This window comes from Vombatus ursinus, unplaced genomic scaffold (assembly GCF_900497805.2).
Source record: "Vombatus ursinus unplaced genomic scaffold, bare-nosed wombat genome assembly UNPS02014449.1, whole genome shotgun sequence".
Classification (NCBI taxonomy): Eukaryota; Metazoa; Chordata; class Mammalia; order Diprotodontia; family Vombatidae; genus Vombatus; species Vombatus ursinus.
Genome location: NW_020954227.1, coordinates 1,266,830 through 1,289,556, shown reverse-complemented (window position 1 = coordinate 1,289,556; position 22,727 = coordinate 1,266,830). Strand labels below are relative to the sequence as shown.

Below are 22,727 nucleotides of genomic sequence, written 5' to 3'. Positions count from 1 at the left end.
GGAGGAAGAATCTATATATACAAAAATATTTACAGCTCTCTTTGTAGTAGTAGCTCAAAAATAGAAACTAAACGACAACTACTTAATGGGGAATGGCTAAACAAATTATAGTATATGAATGTAATGGAATATTACTATGCCAGAAAAATAACAAAACAGTTTCGGGAAAATGCCTACTAAAATCCTATTCATCCTTCAAGACTCATTTCAAATGGATTTTCCCATGAAATTTGTCCTGCTCTCCTTAACCAAGTAGTGGATCTTTCCCTCACTTGTTCTAATTGCTCTAATTGAACAGTCTGTATTCTTCATGTACTTATATCCTATGAATTAATGCAGCAAATTGAACAAAAGTGGGAGAACAATTTATATAATGATATCATTATAAAGAAAACCAATTCTGAAAGGCTTTAGAACTTTGATCAATGACTGATCAATCCTTAGTCAGGACTGAAAATGAAACATGCTATCTATTTTCTACTTAAAATTCTGAATAAGACATACAGTTTTGACATGTCTACTGCCTAAATTTTTGGGCAATATCTATTGCTAAGCAATGCATATTCATTATAGGAGTTTTATTTTTTATTCTTATTATTCAATTGGGAGAGAATGTAAAATAATAAATGCGTATAAATAGAGAAAATGCAAAAAGCCCCACAGACCCTGTTCTCAAGATTATAATCTATCAGATAAGGTACAACGTGTCCACAAATAACTACAACACATTTTGAATATGATCAAAGCAATGTAGAGGTGAAAAGTACTTGGAGAGATTCAAGGAAGGAGAACTCATTCATTTCCAGTATGAGAATCAGGGAGTAGGTACACCTAAATTGGTTCTTGAAGGCAACAGACTGAATGTACCTCCATCAAGAGCAAGTTTTGATCTCCACTCAACAGGCAGAAATTCAACATGTGTTGCATGATTAGAAAAGTGCTTTTCTTCTATTTTTCTTGCAGCATCTCTCATCCTATTAAGAAAAAGGAACTCATTAGATTAAGTTACAAAAGGAACATTAAAACACAGTAAATTTATATTTCCTTCATAATGTCACTAAGCTGTTAATTAAATTTTATTTACTTTAGCTGCTCATTATTACTCTTCACCAATACATCCTAATTTCCAAACCTATTTATCCATGATTGCTCCCTGATGATTTTTCTTTTTTTTGCATGTTACTTTTAAAAGTTATTTTAAAAGGTATTCAATTAGATTTTACGGACAATTCAGTCTCCCAAAGTTTGGCACCTTAGAGAAGATAAGCATGTATCCAAGTAAATTAATGATTCTCTTATTTTTATTCAAGAATGAAATTATAACACTTGCTGTGTTTTCAAAGATTTCATCCTTAACAAATGTGAATATGAAAGAAGCACCAGAAATCAAAATTAGGATGCTTGAAGAAAAGAATCCTGGAATTGACTCCCACTATTAAATGTTAAGATTTTAAAATAATTTCTTCTCAGTTATTCATGAAAGTTATACTTTCATATTTTATTATACTATGACAACATGTTAAACACACACATAACATATAACAACCCTTGAATTTAGAAGCAGTATAATTGTTGTTTTCATTTACCTTTTTTTGGAGCACAATTGGGGTTCCATTTCACGGAATAAAATCATCAGCACTATGTATACTCACATCTTTCTAACAAACTGATCTGATTCCACAAACTATAAAGGCAGGTATCATAATTTCTGATATGGTCATATAAGATAAGTAAGTATAAATATATATTAAAATGTCTGACCCATAACATATCTTATGAACACTATTATTTTTAAAGCTTTGGGTCTCCGTAACTGGAAACACTACAATGATTTCAAAAGGTAGATGGCTGAGAAAACGTTCCATGTCTATAAATAAGACAAAACAACACTTTATTTATCATATAGGTGTGTATATTCATGTAAAAATATGATTTTCCCTTGGTGAAAAAACCAAAAAATTAAATGTTATCTTGTGGCTAAAAGAGTTGTTATGTTACTGCCATGCTTAAACATAATGCAGTATAATTTACTCTCATGAAACTTATGTACTGCTATGTAATACATGCTAAATACTTATTTTGGAAGAGGAAAGAATTTGAGAAATGTAAGAAAACTTAAGAGGTGATCTAGTTCAAATCTATTACTTTACAGATGAAGAAACCAAGGCCCAGAGATGTTAAAAGACTTGCCTAAGGCCATATTGCTTGAGAGTCAGAGTTAGGATATGAACACAGTTCTCGTTTCTCAATCAGGACTTCTTGTACTTGGAATTCTGCTCTGGTTATTTATTGCTAAATGGGACTGAAAAAACATTCCTCTAGTTCTATTCAATGGACTGGCTCTAAGTGAGAGGCCTGAAAAGGTAGAAATAATGGAACTATCTTCTAAGAATTCCACAGGGAGCCAAGAAAACCAAAAGAAGTACATAATGTCTACAAACATATGAAAATACATACACATACACGCATGTTATAGGTACAAACTCCATAAATAACGAAATGAAACACTTTCTTCACTCACAAATACTCACTAAAGAAAATCATTTGTAATTTCAACCTCAATACTCTTCCATCCTTTAAGTGACAGAGATAATAATACAGGAAAAAACAGACTGGTAAGCTAGGTAAGCATTTCTGTAAAATTTTCTTAGCCACTTTCTTAACTATATGAAAGCTTGGTTAAAGTAAAACAAGGCAAAGGAAAGTAAATGCATTAAATATTCCTAGGAATCACAGATATTCTCCAGGACTATATCCTAAGCAAGCTTTTTGTTTTCTCTAAAACAGAGGTTCTTAACCTTTTTATGTTATGGCCCGTTTTGACAGTTTGGTAAAGGCAACAGACTCTTCACAATGCTCTTTTTAAAATTCATAAATTGAAGGAAATGCAAAATTCCATTTAGAAGTTTGTGAAAACAGTGATGCAATTTTGAACTTAGATGGGAATCTAAGTTACAGACCCCCTGGAATCTCCCCATGGAACACAGATTAAGAACTACTCTAAAAGATAATCATGACCTGTCCAGTGTACGGTAGTGCCATGGAACATAACCATATAAAGACTTCAAAAATACTAACATGTTTTAGGGGCAGCTAGGTGGCGCAGTGGACAGAGCACCAGCCCTGAAGTCAGGAGGACCTGAGTTCAAATCCGGCCTCAGACCAAACACTTGACACTTACTAGCTGTGTGACCCTGGGCAAGTCACTTAACCTCAATTGCCAAAAACAAACAAACAAAAAACCTAACATGTTTTGAATAAATATGTTTTATTCAAGTTTTGTCTCAGAGAACTGTTAATAAAGCACAAATCTCAGATATGCATGCCCTATTTAATATTATTAGGATAACAAATTAAGAGAGCTTAACCTCCTTCCTAAACTAATTGTACCTTATGGAGAAAGATTTCATATGATAGTGATAGTCAAACACCAAAAACAATACAAATACAAGAATAAAATGCCTTTTAATGAAAATAATGTCAGTCCTTGTAGAACTGAGATGCCAGTCTTCATATACTGCTGCCTTCTTTTGATCAATAAATTTACTAACCTTTGCTGATTTTTAAAGATGCATGGTTGTTTTGACAAAATTCACTCAAAGCCTTGGAGAAGTTTAAGGCCATTAAAGTCAATCTCATCTCATGAATCCGCAGAGCTCTTCTTTCTTTTCAGAAGCAATGGGGTATAATCAGGGTAAATTGGAACCTTCACATCATGGAATACTGAGTTCCCAGGGGACCAAGCCGTGGAGAGGATTCTATTCCTGTTTGGAAGGTTTTTTGCAGATTACTAAAACCACCTTTCGCCAAAATGATGATGGGTGAAGAGGATTTCCTATTAGCTAATCTTCAATTCACATTTACACAGCTATATCTGAAGGAAAACTGCTAATGAATGAGACATCAAATCCTTCCACATCATTTATAAGTTTTTCATAGACACTGACTAGTATTTCATTTTGAAATCAGTAAGATGGTCAGAAGCATCATCTTTATACATGAAATGTTACTTTCATGATCACATTTCTTATCAGGAATCTTATTAAACAAGATTTTGTTGTGTTAACAGTGTAGGCTAGGCTTATAATCTCTTTTAAATCCTCTAAATCTAATACATATTTTTTTGTTCCTCACAATCTCCTAAAGCTATTTTAGTTTTTAAGTTTATGGTTTTTTTAAGCTATATTCCACATGTCAGCATCATATTCTTAATTTATCTGAGTAATAAAAGTCATGCTAAAAATAGTCATTAAGTCTCAATGACCTTTGGAGAAAAATATATCAGGAAATCAGGATCACCAAATCATAATCACTGAGAGTGGGTAGAGGTGAATAAATGATTTAATACAGTGACTTAATCAAAACACATATATACAAATTTCTATTACTATATTTAACTTTTATTATTATTACATTTTAAGTAACAAATACTAGTATTAAATCGTAAAAGATGGAACCCACAGAGGAAATTTTGCAACTTGGGTCAAAAAGATTTTAATTTTTATTGGCAATATCGCCAACTGAACCTAGAATTTTAGTAATAATGTATTTTTCTCCTTTAAAGGCTTGAAAATTACATTCAAAACTATGAAGATTTATGTTAAGAAATCTTATGTTTAGGTATCTAAATTGTATTTTTATTCCAATTCTACACAAGGCACTTGACTACATTTCTAGAATACTTCTTCTGAATGACTGGCCCTACCTTTTGAAGTTCCAGAAAGATGTATGACATATGCTTGGGACTATGTCAGATCTCTTTGATATATACCAAAAAAAAGGTGCATCTTAAGGGCTTCGCTATCTAAATCCCAAGATTATTTGTGTTTAAGTTATCATGACATTAAAACAAATGATTAAATCCAATAATAATTACAGAAGCTGCATATAAGATATGTAGGCAATGGTAGTCATGATAACATAAGGCACTCGTGCCTTTGATCATCCTCCTGCTTTTCAAGTATTTCCCTTTCCTTTTCTTTTTGCTATTTCTTCTTCCTTCCTTTCCTAGCAAAAACTTTCTAGAGTGAGGTTAGTGGTATGGCATAGTTCAGGCACCAGAAGTTGGTAATAAGTGTTAGCTTAGCATGTGATAGAATAGGGCCCATACTTTGTTTCACAAAATGAGGTAGTATTTATAAAGTGATTAGAATAACGCTTGGCAAGTGCTATATAAATATCATTATGTTTGGTTTTTTTTTATTATTAACAATTTTTGAGCACCCTTAATATATATGTATGTATTTATGAATTATGTACCATAGACAGCTATGTTTAGATTATATTTCAATATTTGGTTTTAATGACTGTCACTGCTGGAATAGATGCCTCATAAAGATAGACATATCCAAGTGGAAGAAGTGCATCAGTGGCTGCATCTATGCAAATATTTTTGTTGAAATTCAGCTACTATATTTACATTTTCTCTCATGTCAGTAAGTTGTACTTGCAAACTAATGTGAAATTATTGCATCTTTCAACAAATGGCTTCAAAACCCACTGTGATTACTGGAAGACTTTTAAACATGTTGGGAAATTCTGCTTAGAGTTTTAAAAATGAAGATATGAGAATTTTGGCAGGTGATATATTTGGCAATAAAAGCAGTTTTTAAATGTCTTACTAATCAGGAAGGCTTCATACTACCATTAGCTACTATCTGAAGGCACAATATATACTTAGAGTGAAGTTCATTAATAAGAATAGAGGTAAATCCATTTTTCAAGTAATCTTCCTGATAACTGAATTTTTTTTGGCTGATTTCTTGTTAGACTTGATTATTCTAGTATTGTTTTTACATCATAATATGGCTAATGCAGAGTTATGTACCGTAGAAGTAGAATTGTTATCTCGGCCATTTCTTGTTATTTGCTTGTGTTGACACTATTAGAATTATTTTCGATGTGCACTTTCTTTACAGAAATACTTTTAGGCCACATGCCTATTTGTAAGGGCTGTTAACAGTTAAAAATGAAATAATGTAATCTGTAAATCCACTTAACTGGGCATAACTTGTAGTGCTTTGTAATAATCTAAAAGCAAATGAACAATTTGAGAGTGCCAATATCAACCCCTCCACTCTGTGGAATTTTCACTCTTCAGATCATATATTGTGATACATGAACATATGATATATAAACCAAGTGAGGGCACCAGGGTCAATCTACTTATTAAATAGAGCTAAAGCTTAATTTCTTTTGCTTTTAAATAAAAAATAAAGAAATAGAACTTCTAATCTCCCCCATCTTCCCTCCCCACACACATTTACTACTACTACATAAAGACTAGCCTGGGGGGGGCTAGGTGGTGCAATGGATAGAGCTCTGGCCTTGGAGTCCAGGAGGGCTGAGTTCAAATCCAGCCTCAGACATTTGACATTTACTAGCTATGTGACCTTGGGCAAGTCACTTAACCCTGATTGCCTCACCAAAAAAAAAAGATTAGCCTGGGGAAAGAAGAAAATCATTGGCAAATGCTGTACTAAGTTTGTCTGGATTTAGAAATACCTCAGTTATTCAGCAGACTTGCTTTTTACCAGTTGAGAATGCTAATTGGATTTATGTATTCATATATAAGACAGAATCAGAAAAACCCTGACTCAAATACCACCTCAGATTATTTACTAGCTGTTCAACCCCTAGGAAAGTCACTTAACCTCTCTGTGCCTCAGATCCCTCATCTGTAATATGAGACGGCCATATTTATGACCTCTAGAGTCCATTCCAAACCTAAAGCTATGACCCTACAAGCCTAGGTCTTTTGCTTATGCTTATACAAAATTTGCCAGGGCTAAAATAAAATTTAAAAGAATTGGCACAAGCCAAGTTCTCAAAAAATTCTCTTCATACTCAATTAGTATCTACAAATGTTTATCTGCTACTGAGTGTGAAACTTGATTTAAGATGTACACTAATTTCATGGTTACTAATCATAATTTTAAAGAGATAGTACCCATTTATACTCAACACAGTACTTCAGACATGCATAAATTACTGCTATATGATGCCATGGAACTGGTGATAGACGTAGTTTTATGTGGTAACTTTAAAAAATGAATGCTACAGACTTCTTGAAATTGTACTACTAATGTTTTAAGCAGCCACAGTGCTAAAGTTTCATGGAGTCACTTAAGACTTCACAAAAAAATTAAAATTAGTGTTGCAGAATAATATGTATGCAATTTTTATGAGCACATGTAAATATTATGTTTATATTATTAGGTTTTCCACTATAATAACACTCTTTTATAGATTGTATGTGAGAACTGCAATATACATAAACTATATCCAATGACAAAGGCAAAATGCTTCCTGAATTAAGTGGGAATTTAATTAAATCTCAGGGATCAATATATTTTGATTGAAGCAATGGAAAAAAATGATTCAGCACCTAATATGGACAAATTTAACCAGAGCTGATTTATTCTAAAGGACACAAGAGACACAGTAGGGAGTATACGGGCATATTAAAAATTCTTCAAGTACACATTTGGTCTACTTACTGCATTGGAATAATGAATTATGCAGGCAAGCAAACATTTATTAAATGTTCAGTACTTGCCAGGCATTGGGATAAGAACTGGGCACACAAAGACAAAATGAAAGAATCCTTGTCCTATAGAAACTTATACTGAATTACTTCCCTGAACAAGAACTTCCATTAACAGTGAAATTCCTTTCTAAATGTTGGGCTGCCCTGTACTTGGGAATATTTTTTGTATCCTCAAGTCAGAGGCAGTATACTATAATAGGAAGAACACTGAATTTAGAGTCAAAGGACCTGGTTTCAAACCCCAGCTTTACTACTTACTACTACCTAGGTGATCAGATAAGCATTTGTAATTTCTGAACCCCAGGGCTGCTCTTAAAAAAGAACATCTTTTAATTGTGCCTTCTGGCTTTATCTCATAATCATTTCAACCTGCTGTACCCTCCACACTGAAACTTCCCATAAGATAAAGAAAAATAATGAAAAACAAAGACAGGGTAAATGAATCTAAATGTATAGAATATTCTGTCCTAGTAGTTTTCCATCTTTGCTGTGAGGAAGGACATATATTTATCACTGTCTATGCCCTAGGACTATTACTAATTTTTCTTTTTCTTTTTTTTTGTTTTAGGCAATTGGGGTTAAGTGACTTGCCCAGGGTTGTCACACAGCTAGTAAGTGTCAAGTGTTTGGTCTGAGGCCGGATTTGAACACAGGTCCTCTTGACTTCAGGGCTGGTGCTCTATCCACTGTGCCACCTAGCTGCCCCTATTGTTAATTTTTCAACTACCCAGGTCAATTTCCTTTGAATAATCTTGCCATATACATTATGGTAATTGGGTATATTACTCTTTTGGTTCTACTTATTTCCTCAAGTTTGATTTCTCTTGATTGTCAATTACATATACTATAGTAGCTATTTCCCAATTGATAGGGTACCCTTTTTGTTTCCAGATTTACCACATAGATTTGCACATAATTGCTATAACCACATATTGGATTCTTGGATTTTCTTAGGAATAGGTGCAAAGTAATGACAGTTAAGTAACTTTCTTGCATAATTCCAAAATGAAATCCAGAGTAGTTAGATAACCTCATAGCTCCACCAGAATCTATCTGTCTTCCCACAGGTCTACCAATACCAACTATCATCTTTTGTCATCTTTGCTCTGATATGCTTTAAGATGAAATCCTGGAGTTACTTTAATTTGTATTTTTCTTACTATTTTTAGAGCATGTTTTCATATGATCATTTGTAGTTTAAAATTCTATTTTCAAAAATGCTCATTTCCTTTGACCATTTATCTACTAAGGAATGATTCTTGGCATTATGTATTTTTTTCAATTTCCCATGCACTTTAGTATCAGTTTTTTATGGGTAATTATTTCATGTAAATATTTTTCTCACATATCTATCATTTTACTTCTGCCATTGATACTGTTATGCAAAATGTTTTTAATTTTATATAATCAAAAGTCTTTTCTGCCATTTTTGTGGTTGAGAATTTTTCCTCTAGCTATATAACTGTAAAAGGTACCTGATCTGAATGAGTTCACTGCTACCTTTTAAGTATATGACATTTTATATTCAGGTTACCTATCCATTAAACACTACTGTGGTACTTGGTTTCTCTTTTAATCTAATTTATTTATTGCCTTTCCAGTTTTCCTAGCAGGTCTTCTCAAAAAGGGAGTTTTTCCTCCAATAATTTATGTTTTTGGGTCTATCAAACATTGAGTTGCTGTTTTCAACTGCTTCTGTTTCTTGTTTATGTGTCTTGTCTTGATAGGTTAACGCCCACAAATCTTATTTTTTTTTTTTAGTTTAAAAAAATGGAATTTCTCTTATTGTTTTTTTCTTTTTTGTTAATATTGTATTAGAAATGTTGATTATTTTGTACTCTCAAGAGCTGGCCTCAGAATCAGGAAGACCAGGGCAGCTAGGTGGTGTGGTAGATTAGAGTATCGGCCCTAAAGTCAGGAGGACCGGAGTTCAAATCTAGCCTCAGACCAAACACTTGACACCTACTAGCTGTGTGACCCTGGGCAAGTCATTTAACCCCAATTGCCTTAAAAAAAAAATTAGGAAGACCCAGGTCAAAATTCTGTTACTGATAAATACATATTATTTGAACAATTCCTGTAAGATTATAAATTGCAAAGTAGATCATGTGATCTTCACTGGCAGAAGCCATCCCCTCATAGGGAGTTCTCTGCAGTAATATACACAACCCTTCTTCCTAATTTCTCTATTACTCTTACGGGCAACACCAGCCTTCTAGTTATCCAAGACTAGATGAGACCTCTGAGTCTCCTCATTCTCTCTCACCCTACGTATTCAATAAACTGCTAAATCTTGTTGTTTTTACCTCTACACAACATTTCTCACACCCAATCTCTCTTCTCTCCATTCATTAGTTCAGGCTCTGATCACTTTATCAGGACTACTGCAATACCTTCCTAATTGGTTCCTCTGCCTCAAGTATCTCTTCTCTCCAATCCAGCATCCACAGAGTTGCTAAAGTGACTCTTTATATAACAAGTCACTCAACAAGCAACGTCCTAAGCACAGTATTACAAAGAAAGCAAAAATAATCACTGCCTTCAAGGAGTATATGCAAACAACCATGTGCATAGAAGATATATAAAGAGTAGTTAGAAGAAAGGTAATCTCAGGTGGAAGCTAGCATTAATTAAGGGGATCAGAAGTAAGATTTGAGCTGAGTCTTGAAGGAAGTCAGGGAAGTTGGGAGGTGGAGGTGAAGCATGGGAGACAGCCAGTAAAAATGCAATAAATCAGAAATGGCTTGATTGTGGAGGACATGGAGAGTAAAGTGTTAGAAGACTGGAAAAGCAGGCAGGTGCCAAGTTATGAAGGGTTTTTAAAGCCAAATAGAGTATTTTATATGAAATCCTGTAGGTAATAGGGAGTCACTGAATAAGGGGAACAGGATGGGTACAGAAGAGGAACAGGACATGATATTGTCAGACTTGAGCTTTAGGAAAACCAGTACAAGTCTGAACACATCATCTCCTTACTTAATAAAGTTTAATAGCTCACTATCATCTCTATTATCAAATGTAATGACTCCTCTGTTTGTCATTTAAAGTTAACAATGGGGGGCAGTTAGGTGGCACAGCGGATACAGCACCAGCCCTGGAGTCAGGAAGACCTGAGTTCAAATCTGGCCTCAGACTGAACACTTGACACTAGCTGTGTGACCCTGGGTAAGTCACTTAACCCCACTGCCTAGCTGAAAAGGAAAAAAAAAAGTTAACAATGAGAATTTATTAAGCCTATTTGCCAGGTGTTATGCTAGGGCTGGGAATACAGATACAAGCAGAAATAAAAATAGTACCTATTCTCAAAGGGCTTATATTTTAATGGGGGAAGATAACACATAACAAAAAGATGAAAGAGGGAAGATGAAGGTATTCCTCACTGTACTTCATAGAATAGCAGAGTTAGGAGTGTAGTCTGGAGACAGACTACCTTCTGAGCCATATATATTACTACTCTTCCCTCATTTTATGGGTCTACCCAAACTGGCCCTCTAATTTTATTCCATTTCTGGGCCCTCAACAGCAATAGCTGTTCCTCCTGCTTCAAACAAGGTAAAAGGTAAAGAAGACTCTACCTACCTCTCAGAATACCTAGTCCTCTTTACTCACCTCTTAGAACACCTAGTCTACTTCAAAATTCAGTTCAAGCACCACTTTTTGCATGACACTTTTCATTATGCCCCGTTGCTAGTGCCCTCACTCCCCCTAATTATCTTGGATTTTATTTTGTGTATACATACACATAGTTGTCACCCTTGATAGAATGCAAGTTCCTTGATAGCAAGGAATCCTTCATTTTTGTCTTTTTTTTTATCCACAGCACCTAGGAGAGTACTCAGACTGTTAAAAAAAGCTTAATAAATTTTTGTTGATTGAATGATCCTGAAAAATATTTGTACCTGCCACCTAAAGCTATTTCCTTAATTTCTTCCCTGATTCATCAACAAACAGGGAAAACTGTTTCCTCTTTGCCAATGTTTATGCTTTCAATTTTGTGCTTTTGTCAAAAAACTTGCTTTACCTCTACTGGAAAAGGTACTAGTGGTCCTCCAATGCAAACTGCTAATTCTTTTACCACATAAAAATGTCCTTTCTGTGCCTGTTCTTTTTAAAGCATATAAATGTGAGTAAGTGCTATGCTTTGTCAAAGGCCTTTTATGAATCTTGAAATAATCTTCCATATTGTGTTAGCTTAGTTATTGATATGATCATGGAGAATGCTGCCTCAATGCTGAAGGGTCCTCATATCACTTGGTCACAGTAAATTATTTTCTGGATATGCCATAGGTTTCTGGTGAGAATTTTACCTTAAAATAGATATTAATTAATGGGGATTGTTCTACAGATCTCTTCCTCCCTGGTTTGGATGCCAGGGCCATATATTTCAAAAAATTGGGAGAATGATTTCTTTCTTTTTTTGAGAACAATTTTTACAATATAGATATTAACTTTTACTTTATGATAGAATTCACTTGTAAATACGAGTGGCCTGAGGTCCCCTCTCCTTGGGCAGTTAATGTATAGCTTATTTATTTTTCTGAGCTTAAATTAAGATTCTTATTTCTTATTTTGTTAATCTTTAGGTATTCTGTATTTTTGTATCTTGTTCTGGTCCCCCTAACCATCCCCTTCCCCTTTTTAGTCAATATAGTAATTAAGTTTTTAAGTAGCAAGGATAAGGGAGTAATAGCAGGAAATAAAATTGTAAAGAGGAACCGAGAAGTCCTGTACAAACCATCTCAAAGATCAAAAGAGCATAATTTACAAACTGTATCATATATTAACCAATTCACATCCTGGTAACATGCGCCAAATCAGTAGAAGCCTTCTAAGCTCTGCTGACAGTGCTTTTTGGTCCTATGATGTGTAAATCTCAGACAAATTCTAAACATCCATAGTAAAACCAACAGAATGCCAAATGGTGTTGATAATTTTGAGAAGATGTGGACATGTTAACTTTAAAGTTTTACTGATGACTCTGAAATGATTTGGTCTGTTTTTTTCCCAAAAACCCTATAAAATGAAACCTACTTTAGCTGTACGTTGGCTTTTTGTGTTTTTCCTATTTCTTATTTCTGTAAGGCTTTCATGTATCTGAGTTCCAATAAGCATTAGATACTAAAGCTTAATGATCTCAAGGGACATAATGAAAAAAAAAGTTGGAAGAAAGGAAACCTAAAAGCACCAAGGTCTCAAATAAACTTTCCTAACAGTGATCATGTATTTGGTGTTAGTTAAAAAAAATAAAACCAATAACTTAATGGTCTTAAGCATTATGAGTCAAGAGAACAGCAACCATATGCTTTCCTTTATTAATAAAACAGGTATCAATTTGACTACTTTTTCTTTAGCAGCTTTATAGGAATACAGTTGTTAGAATGAATGTAAGGATTTTCAGTACTTTGATAAAAGTCTTAGAAATGTGTGTGCGTGTGTGTGTGCATGTGTGTTTGTGCAGACACACATCTCTAGGAGTCCTTTCCAGTCAGATCAGGGGATGAGGAAAACCATTATTATTATCACAATTATTTGATATAGTTCTAGAAAAACAAGCTATAGCAGTAAGATAAGAAAAAGAAATTGAAAGAATAAGCATAAAGAAAGATGAAACAAAATCACTTTTTTACAGATGAAATGGTTTACTTAGAGAATGTCAGAGAGTTTACTCAGAATTAATTGAAATGATAACTTCAGTAAAGCAGCAAGTTATAAAGTCAAAAAAACAGCCAAATAGGAAGAAGTAAGCACGACCTAGATGTCCCTCACAACTATTCCAACAAAGAAATAGGAAAAAGAGCAGAGTGAGTAGTGACTGGGAAATCCAAGGACAAACCACAGCGAGCTGTTTTTCTAGCCTGGGTCAGCCCAAAGACCAGGTGGCATTAGGGAGGTGGATCTAGCTAGGAAGGCTCTGCTCAGAGCATTTCAGCACTTGGACTGAACTAGGACAGGGGCGGGGAACCTGTGGCTTTAAGGCTGCATGTGGCCCTCTAGGTCCACAAATGTGGCCCTTTTGACTGAACCCAAACTTGACAAAACAAATCCCTTTAATAAAAGGATTTGTTCTGTAAAACCTATTAAATAAGACCAAGAACCAAGGATAGGTTTTGTTATGTTTTAATGATTAAAAAAAAGAAAAGGAAGGATGTGATAAAGAAATCTAGAAAGAAGTGGAGAGGAAAGGATTTACCATCTCACATAATCTGGGTGAGACCACACAAACAAGGAGAGGGGGTGGCATGGGTGGGAACCACTTGAATCTCCCTTCCATATGAACTGTCAAAAGAACAAGAACAAAAATATGCACACAGTTTGGCTTAGAAATATATTCAACTCAACAAGGAAAGAGGAAGATAGTGAATAAAAGTAGCAACAGGAATAATAAGAGGAAAGCTCTAGGGAGGAACCAGTCATAAGTAAAATAAACACTAACTTCAAAGTAAGGATTGTGAAGAGGGGTTATCAAAGGAAAGAAAGAAAACAAAGATTATTGAATCATGCAATAAATAAGGTAGAAGACTAGTCATTTTTCCAGACCTTCACAACTTCTCAAAATTTTTCAAAATAAGTATTATATACACAAGAGGTAAAGTAATTGCAGTGGTCTCCCAGACACCAAGAAGCCAAATAAGGTAACCTGATTAATTAACATCAGAAAAGGTAAATCCCTAATCCCTAATCTCTAGTCTCTCCCTCCTCATACCCCCAAGCCTCCAGGCTAGTAGCAATACAATAAAATAGGATTGGTGGGCTTGTGATCTGAAATCTATTCAGCAATTTTCCCTTGGAGCCACGGCAGTTTCTGCCAGCACACATCACCCGCCCCCAACTCCCTACCCCTGCTCACATGCCATCATTCTGGGGCAATGAGTAATGGAACCCAACACTGTTACCAAACTAAGGGTAAGAAGCTAAGGAGGTAGAAATGTAGGAAATCAGAAGCATACTGTGCCAGGAGGTGGAAGTATATGTGCACTGCACAGAAGGGGTGCTCAGCCAGAGAGCTAAAGAACAGAGGAAACTGGGGCAGGGTACCAATGTGTATGGGACCTCCACTAGAGGAAAGGGACTGGCATCCAGCTGGGCTCAGTTTTTTCCCTCCAGAAGTCGTCTGAGGCAGAGGCTAAAGCCAGTGGAAAATGAAATTTACCAGCACAGGAGAAAGCTGAGTTAGCTTGGAGTACCAGCCCTCAGAGTCTCCTTCAAAGGAGGAGTCAGAAAGTGAGCAATAGAGGAATACAAGGGGAATAAAAAGATCAAAATTACCAAAGACCTCAGGAGGAAGGAAACTTATTTAAAAGCCTTGAATATAAGCAGATTAATTAATAAGGAACATTGGACATCTAAACTGGTCCAAACATTTCCACATAAATATTGCAAGACAAAGGAAAATGAATAAACACCTGAGAAAGCAGAAAACTTTGTGGATTCCCCAACATAGCACGGAATCACAGCAGGATATTCCCAAGTGGTTCAAGGAAAAAATAAGAATCATAAAAGTAGAGAATAAGGCTCGAATAGCAGAAATAATTGGCAGAATAGAAAAATTTGAATCCACGATGTTGAATCTCTCCAAAGAAACAACACAGAGAACAAGTCAAGAGACAATCTGGAAGAAAAGCAAAAAGCAATAATGTTAAAAGAAGACACAATCTTGATACAAGCAAAATATATTAATCTCAAAGACAAGATGCAGAGAGCCAATTAAAGAATCCAAAGTGTCCAAAAATAACCTGGCAAGTAAAAAACCCTTAACAACATAATACAAGAAATAATGTAAGAAAAACTGCCCACAACACAAAGTTCCAATTGAAACAATCCAGATAATTTCCAGTAAAAACAAAAACAAAAAAACAAAGCCCTATGCTGCAAACTCTAAGACACAAAGTGGTTAAATTTCTCAATTACAATTACAAAAAACAAACTGTGGAATTGACTAAGAGAAAAAGCTTCAAAAGAAGATTTGAATGACACAAAACTATTCTGGACCCATAAGATACAACAGAAAGGAAGGAAACGATGTCTTCCAAAGGAAAGTAATAGAGTAATGTCTTCCAAAGGAGCTCCTACTCAAGGGCACTGCTAGTGATTACTTGCCAGAAATTTACATAGGATACACATTTAAACTTCAGCATTAGCAACATTTTCTCTATCTCTTTCTTTAGTCTAGACAATCAAGAAAACAATAATTGCTTGCCAAGTTTTGGGTTGTAAATGCTCTTACTGAAAATTTAACAATGGGCTTGAATGAGTTGGGTCGAGCTAGCTCCAGGACATTCCTGCAGAACCTGCAAACCTGATTCTCATCAATGAGAAAACATGGATGTTAAGTAAGACAGGCACTTTTGAAACATTCCTATGTGGGGAAAAAAGACCTGAACAGATAATACAATAACTATGAAGAAATAAGAAAATAAATTATCCCAGAAAAAAAAATAAGAAAAAACCTAGAAAGACACATAAAAAGTAAAACAAAAAACAAACCCAACCAGGGGTCATTAAGAGATTTCTTTCAAAAAGTACACAAGGAGATGAGTAAACGCAGAATATAAAATGGAAACTACAGTGGAAGAATGGACCTGAAATAACATGGACAAGACCCCACACACAGATGAATCTTTTTTTTCTGGTACACTGAGGAATGGGAGGGTGCCTAAAAGGGGAGAAACTAAATAGAGGAAATGTCTGATGCACCCTAATCAAGCCAATGGCAAACAACGAAGGGAAAATATTTCTGGTAATCTCTCAGGAAGAAGAGAATGGGTAAAGTGGCAAAGGGAGGGATTGGAAAAGGGAAGAAAAAAAGGGGAGGTTTAAATTCTTTGGTGGGAAGAGGACCCACTAAAGAACACTTCCATGGGGGAATTACATGGGAGATGGGGTCCTTAGAATAGATAAAATCAACAAGGATTTGGGGCTTAGACCACTACCTCTGTGGGAGTATTGTGTCTTTTGGGGAAGCATTCTGTGTCAGGATGAAAGGAATCAGAGCTCCCGTGGGCAACTGAGATCCCTTAGGATGGTAGGGCATGGTCCCAGAGGAGATTTTATGGCAAATAAGAAAAAAAATGATCACAGGGAAGGTGGGGGATAGTACTAAACTGCATATTCAGGGATCGAGGAAAATTCCAATCACAGCACAATATTGTTGTCTTCTCTATCTCCTGCAGGGAATTTATAAATTCCAACCACAGCACAATATTGCTATCTTCTGTATCTCCTACAGGGAATTTATACTTCAAAACGTGAAGCAAAATGTAAAAAAAGGAGAGTAGGGGCAGCAACTCCAAGTAATATCACAGAAATTGTTTTGAAGAGGAAATTCATACTGAAGACCTTAGAAGTTTTAATTCCATGAAGAATAACAGATACTAAAGAATAAATAAGTATAGCGACCACAAATCAAAGAATAAAGCTCTATAATAGAAAAAATGGAAATAAATTAATGAAGAGAATAAAGGAAAGAAATTCTTTTTAGAAGAAATGCAGAAAAAGACAAAAGCTAAAAATAAAAAAGTTGAAGGAGAAGAGATGAAGGCTTATTTAAGTACTTAAAAAAAAGGAGAAGGAAAGGAAGAATTAGGTAAAATCCCAATTCATGATAAAACATCCATACACACACACAAACACAAAATAAGTGCTTGCAAGAAAAAGATTTAAAAACCAAAGACTACACAGAATGGAAATGAGAGGCTTGAACAAAATTTACCATGCATCAGGTACTTTTAAAAAAAGCAAGAACTGCAGTCATGCTATCAAAGCAAAAATGAAAATTCAGTACCTAAGTAATAATAAGTTAACATTTACATAGTGCTTAAAGGTTTTTAAAGTATGTTACAATTTTTTATCACTGCAACCACCATGAGAAGTAGGTGCTATTATTATCCCCATTTTTACAGATGACAAAAGTGAGGCAAAGAGAGGTTAAGTGACTTGCCTAAGGTAACCCAGCTTAGTAAGTGGTTGGGTTAGGCTGGGTAAGGCTGGATTTTAACTCAGGTCTTCCCGACTCCAGGTCAAGCACTTTATCCACTGTGCCACCTAGTTGCCTTAAACAGAGATAAACAAAGAAACTACATTATATTGAAAGGAACCAAAGACAACAACCATAACAATATTAATCTTAAGTGTTCCAAATACCTTAACAACTAATTCATAAAGGAAAATTTAACTTAATTACAAGAAGATATAAGGCAGTAGTAAAATAAGAGATTTTAATGTTCCTCTCTCCACTTCGGATAAATTTAACGGAAAAATAAACAAAATTCAAAATACAGAAAAGAATAAACTGCTGAAGAAACAAGAGACTTATGGCATCTTTGAAATGGGTCTGTTAAAGAACATTTATATTTCTCAGCACTAACACGGAACTTTAAAAATAAAGCTGACGGACAGCTAGGTGGCACAGTATATAGAGCACCGGCCCTGGAGACAGGAGGATCTGAGTTCAAATTCGGCCTCAGACCAAACACTTGACACTTACTAGCTGTGTGACCCTAGGCAACTCACTTAACCCCAACTGCCTAAAAAAAAAAAAAAAATTAAAAATAAAGGTGACCATGTATTATGAAACAGAAGAAACAGAAAACATAGCCATTATAGACCATAATGCAATAACAGAAATCAGTTCAGAGAGGCCAAGCAAAACCAGACCAAATGGACTTTGAACAATTAAGTCTTATATAATAAATAGTTCAAAGAAACAATAACGTGAAAAAAATGGTAATGATGGAAAAATAACCAAATTTATGGGATATATCTAAAGCAGTCATCAGGAAAAATTATATCCCTAAAAATATATATTGGCAAAACATAAAAGTAGAGGATCAATGAACTGAGTATTATACTTAATATACATTTTTAAAAATTACAAAGCCAACAAAATAAACAAACTCAAGATAAATGCAAAAGTGAAAAAAGGAGACATAAATGTAAAAATAAGACTATAAAAATGATAAAATTAAATCTAGTTCTTTGAAAAAACTAACAAAACTGACAAACCTTTAAGCACTCTGATGAAAAAGAGGAATCACCAGCAAATGAACATGTTAAAATCACAAAACCAGAATAAAAAGAATTATCAGAACTCGTTATAAACAATTTCATGCTACCATGAACTGAGAACTGAGAACAGAATGTAAATGGAATTTATAAACAATTTCATGCTACCATGAACTGAAAACTGGGAACAGAATATAAATGGAATACTTTTAAAAACATAAAATATCCAAACTAATAGAAAATCAAATAGAAATCTTGAATACAATATCAGAAAAAGAAAGTGAACTACAGCAAGGTTCTGATTAGTGCAAATAATGTATCCATATTCAATCCCCCGGAGTAGGTACATATATTTGAAGTTGCACTACTCAAAGTTATAATTATGTATGATATTGTAAATGGCTACAGAGAAATGCAAATAACTGGTGTGAATTCAAATAATGGGACATAACTAAAAAGGAATTATCTAAGAAAAAAAATCCTGGTCCTGATGAATTCACAACTTTTAATAACAATTAGTACTCCTAAAACACATATTGTTCTGAAAAATTGAGAAGAAGTATTCTTCCAGACTATTTTATGAGGCAAATATAGTCCTAATGTCTAAACCAGAGAAGGTTAAAGCACAGAAGAGTGCTTTATCTAGTACAGACTATTTAAAAAATTAAAATACAATTCTGTTTAAAAGATTGTAGCAATTCTCATTCAAGAAATTATTCATCATAGCCTAGTTAGAATTATAACCAGGGATGCAAGAACATAGTTCAATTCTTAAAATGAATAATTAAATAATTTAACAAATTAACTAAATTAAATGATTTGTATATTAAGAATTATTTAAACAATTAAATGATTAAAATTTTATTAAGTATAATTAAATACTTAGATTTTTAAACAATTAAAATAAATAAAAGAAAAATTAAATAATTTAACCACAGTAAAAAAATTAAACATCCAATATCACATGATCACCTCAATAGCTACATAAAAGGTCTTTGAGAAAGTAGAAGATTCATTTATGTTAAAAATCCTAAAGTATAGACATAGAAGGAGTTTTTTACAAATCATAAAAAGCATCTACCTAAAAACAAAAGCAAGCATCATTCAGAATGGGGATACACTAGAACCAATTTCAAAAAAATAGAGGAGTAAATGCCTACTCTCCCATTATTTGATATAGTTCTGGAAATGCTACTAACAGCAATAAGACAAAAGAAAGAAATTAAGACAGACATAAAGATAGGTAAAGAATACATAAAACTATCTATTCACAGATGACATAATGACTTATTTTAAAAATCTGAGGGAATCAAAAGATATTAATTGAAACAACAGCAAAATTGCAGGCAACAAACCCTCAAAAATCAACAGTATTTCTATATGATAAAAAAAAATTTAAGAAGTATACAAAGCTACAAAATATTCAGGTATCAATCTACAAAAGCATACAAAATACATATACAGATTCAGTTACAAAATTCTCTCTTAAGAAACGAAGAACTGGGGCAGCTAAGTGGCCCAGTTGATAGAGCACCAGCCCTAGAGTCAGGAGGACCTGAGTTCAAATGCGGCCTTGGACACATAACACTCACTAGATGTATGACTCTGGGCAAGTCACTTAACCCCAGTTGCCTCACATTAAAAAACAAAAACAACAACAATAACAACAACAACAAAAAAACTAACAAATAGCTGAAGAAACATTCAGTGCTCATTGCTGAGCCATGCCAATACAATTAAAAATGGCATTATTACTGAAGTTAATTTACAGTTTAATACTCCAAACTATAAAAGAGATACTTTGAAGAACTCGAAAAATAAAAACAAAATTCATTTAGGAAACAGAACATCTAGATTACCAAGGGAAATGATGAAAAGTGGTAAGACAGTAACTTCCAGATTCAAACTATATTATAAAGCAGCAGTCAACAAAACCATTCGGTAGAGGTTAAAAAAAAAAAAAAAGATTAGTATCAATAGGAATAAAGAGAATCAGAAACAATGGTACTCAACAACTCAGTGTTCAATAATCAATAAACATTTATTAAGCACCTACTATGTGGCAGACACTGTGCTAAGCACTGGAAATACAAAAAGAGGAAAAAGATAGTCCCTGCCCTCAAGAAGTTAACAATCTGGGGCACCTAGGTGGCACAGTGGATAGAGCACTGGCCCCGGATTCAGGAGGCCCTGAGTTCAAATCCAGTCTCAGACACATAACACTTACTAGCTAGGTGACCCTGGGCAAGTCACTTAACCCCATTGCTTAGACAAAAAAAAAAAAAAAAAAAAAAAGGAAGCTAACAATTTAATAGGGAAGTCAACAAAGAAACAAATACAAAGCAAGCTATAATTAACAGAGGAAAGGCATTTCCCTAAGAGGGTTTGGGGAAGGCTTCTTGTAGTAAATGGGATTTTAGTTGAGACTTGAGAGAAAACAGGAAGATCAGCAGTCAAAATGGATGAAAGATAATGTTCCAGGCACGGGTGGCAGCCAAAGAAAATGCCCAGAGAAAAGATATAGTGTCTTATTGGTGGATCAGTCAGGAAGTCAGTGTCACTGGATGGAAGAGTATATGTTGGGGAGTAAGCTCTAAGAACCCCTTCTGGATCACTGCCTTGTTGTGGTGGAAGGACTTGTATAACTCAATGAAACTATGAGCTATGCCATGCAGGGTTACCAAAGACAGGCCACAGCGGAAAGTTTTGACAAAAGTTGGAGAAGGAAGTGGCAAACCATTCCTGTATCGTTGCCAAGAAAACTCCATGGACAATACGAAGGATAGAAGGGCCTGGTGTGCTATCATCCAGGGAGGGTCACAAAGAGTTGGATATGATTGAAGGACTGAACAGGAGTAAAGGAAAAAAAAAAAGTAAAGGAGTGAGAAGACTAGAAAGGCAGAAGAGGGCTGGGTTATGAGGGTCTTTGAATGCCAAATAAAGCATTTTGTATTTGCACAGGCAAGAGGAAGCCGCTGGAATTTGCAGAGTGGAGTGTGTGGGAGGTGGGTGGGTCACTGGAACTGCGCTTTCGGAAAATCACTTTAGAGGCTGAATGGAGAATGGATTAGAGTGGGGAGAGACTTAAGGCACATAGACCCACAAGGAGGCTATGCAATAAATCAAGGCATGAGGTGATAAGGGGTTGAACTGGAGTGCTGCCAGTGTCAGAGAAGAAAAGGGTGCATATATGTTGCAAAGGTGAAGTCAACAGGCCTTGGCTATAGTTTGGACATATGGGGTGGGGGTGGGGGGGAGGTGTAGGAAGGTTGAGACAGTAAGGAATCAAGAATGAGTCCTAGGTTGTGAGTCTGAGGGACTACGAGGATGGTGTTGCCTTCTACAGTAATAGAGAAGGTAGGAATAGGGAAAGATTTAAGGGGAAAGATAATGAGTTTTGTTTTGGACATTTTGAGGTTAAGATGTCTACTGGACTTTCAGTTAAAGATGTCTGAACAGCAAGTGGTGATGTGAGACTGGAAGTCTGAAGAAAGAGTGGGGCAGGAAACACAGATTTGAGAATCATCAGCATAAAATAGTAATTAAATCCATGGGAGCTGAAGATATCACCAAGTGAAGTAGTACAATGAGAAGAGGGCCCAGGACAGAACCCTGAAGAACACCTAGGGTTAGAGGACTTGATCTGGAGGAAAATCCATGAAAGGAGACAGAGAAAGAGCAATCAGATGGGTAGGAGGAAAACCAGTAAAGAGTGTTCTCCCAAAAACCTAGAAAGAAGCAAGTATGAAGGAAGAATGATTAACAGTGTCAAAAGCTGCAGAGGTCAAGGAGAATGTGGACTGAGAAAAGGCCAAAGGATTTTGCAACTAAGAGATGATTACTAACTTTGGAAAGAGCAGTATCAGTAGAGTGATAAGGTCAGAAGCAAATTTTAAGAGTTAAAGAAGAGAGGAAGTAGAGAGAAAATGGAGGCACTTATTACAGACAGTCTTTCTGAGGAGTTTGGCAATACAAAGCAAAAGACACTTAGAAGGGATGGAGGGATCAATTTGAGGGCTTTTTCAGGATAAAGGAGACATGGGCATGTTTGTAGGCTATAAGAAATGAGCCAGTAGAAAGAGACTGATTGAAAACAAGTGAAAGAGTGGAGATGACAGAGGAGCCTCTGCTCGAGGAGATGGAATGGTACAGGATCACTTGAACAAATTATAGGGTT

The 22,727-nt window shown here is 35.0% G+C and overlaps 1 protein-coding gene across 4 annotated transcripts in view; it reads right to left on the bottom strand.

Moving 5' to 3' along the window:
* DDHD1 (DDHD domain containing 1) overlaps nucleotides 1-22,727 on the bottom strand; it is a 114,073-nt gene that overhangs the window by 51,066 nt on the left and 40,280 nt on the right. For all 4 annotated transcript variants that reach the window (XM_027861121.1, XM_027861123.1, XM_027861122.1 and 1 more), the window contains one exon: nucleotides 868-974. In XM_027861121.1, the coding sequence (XP_027716922.1) occupies nucleotides 868-974 (107 nt within the window). The remainder of the gene's footprint in view (nucleotides 1-867; nucleotides 975-22,727) is intronic.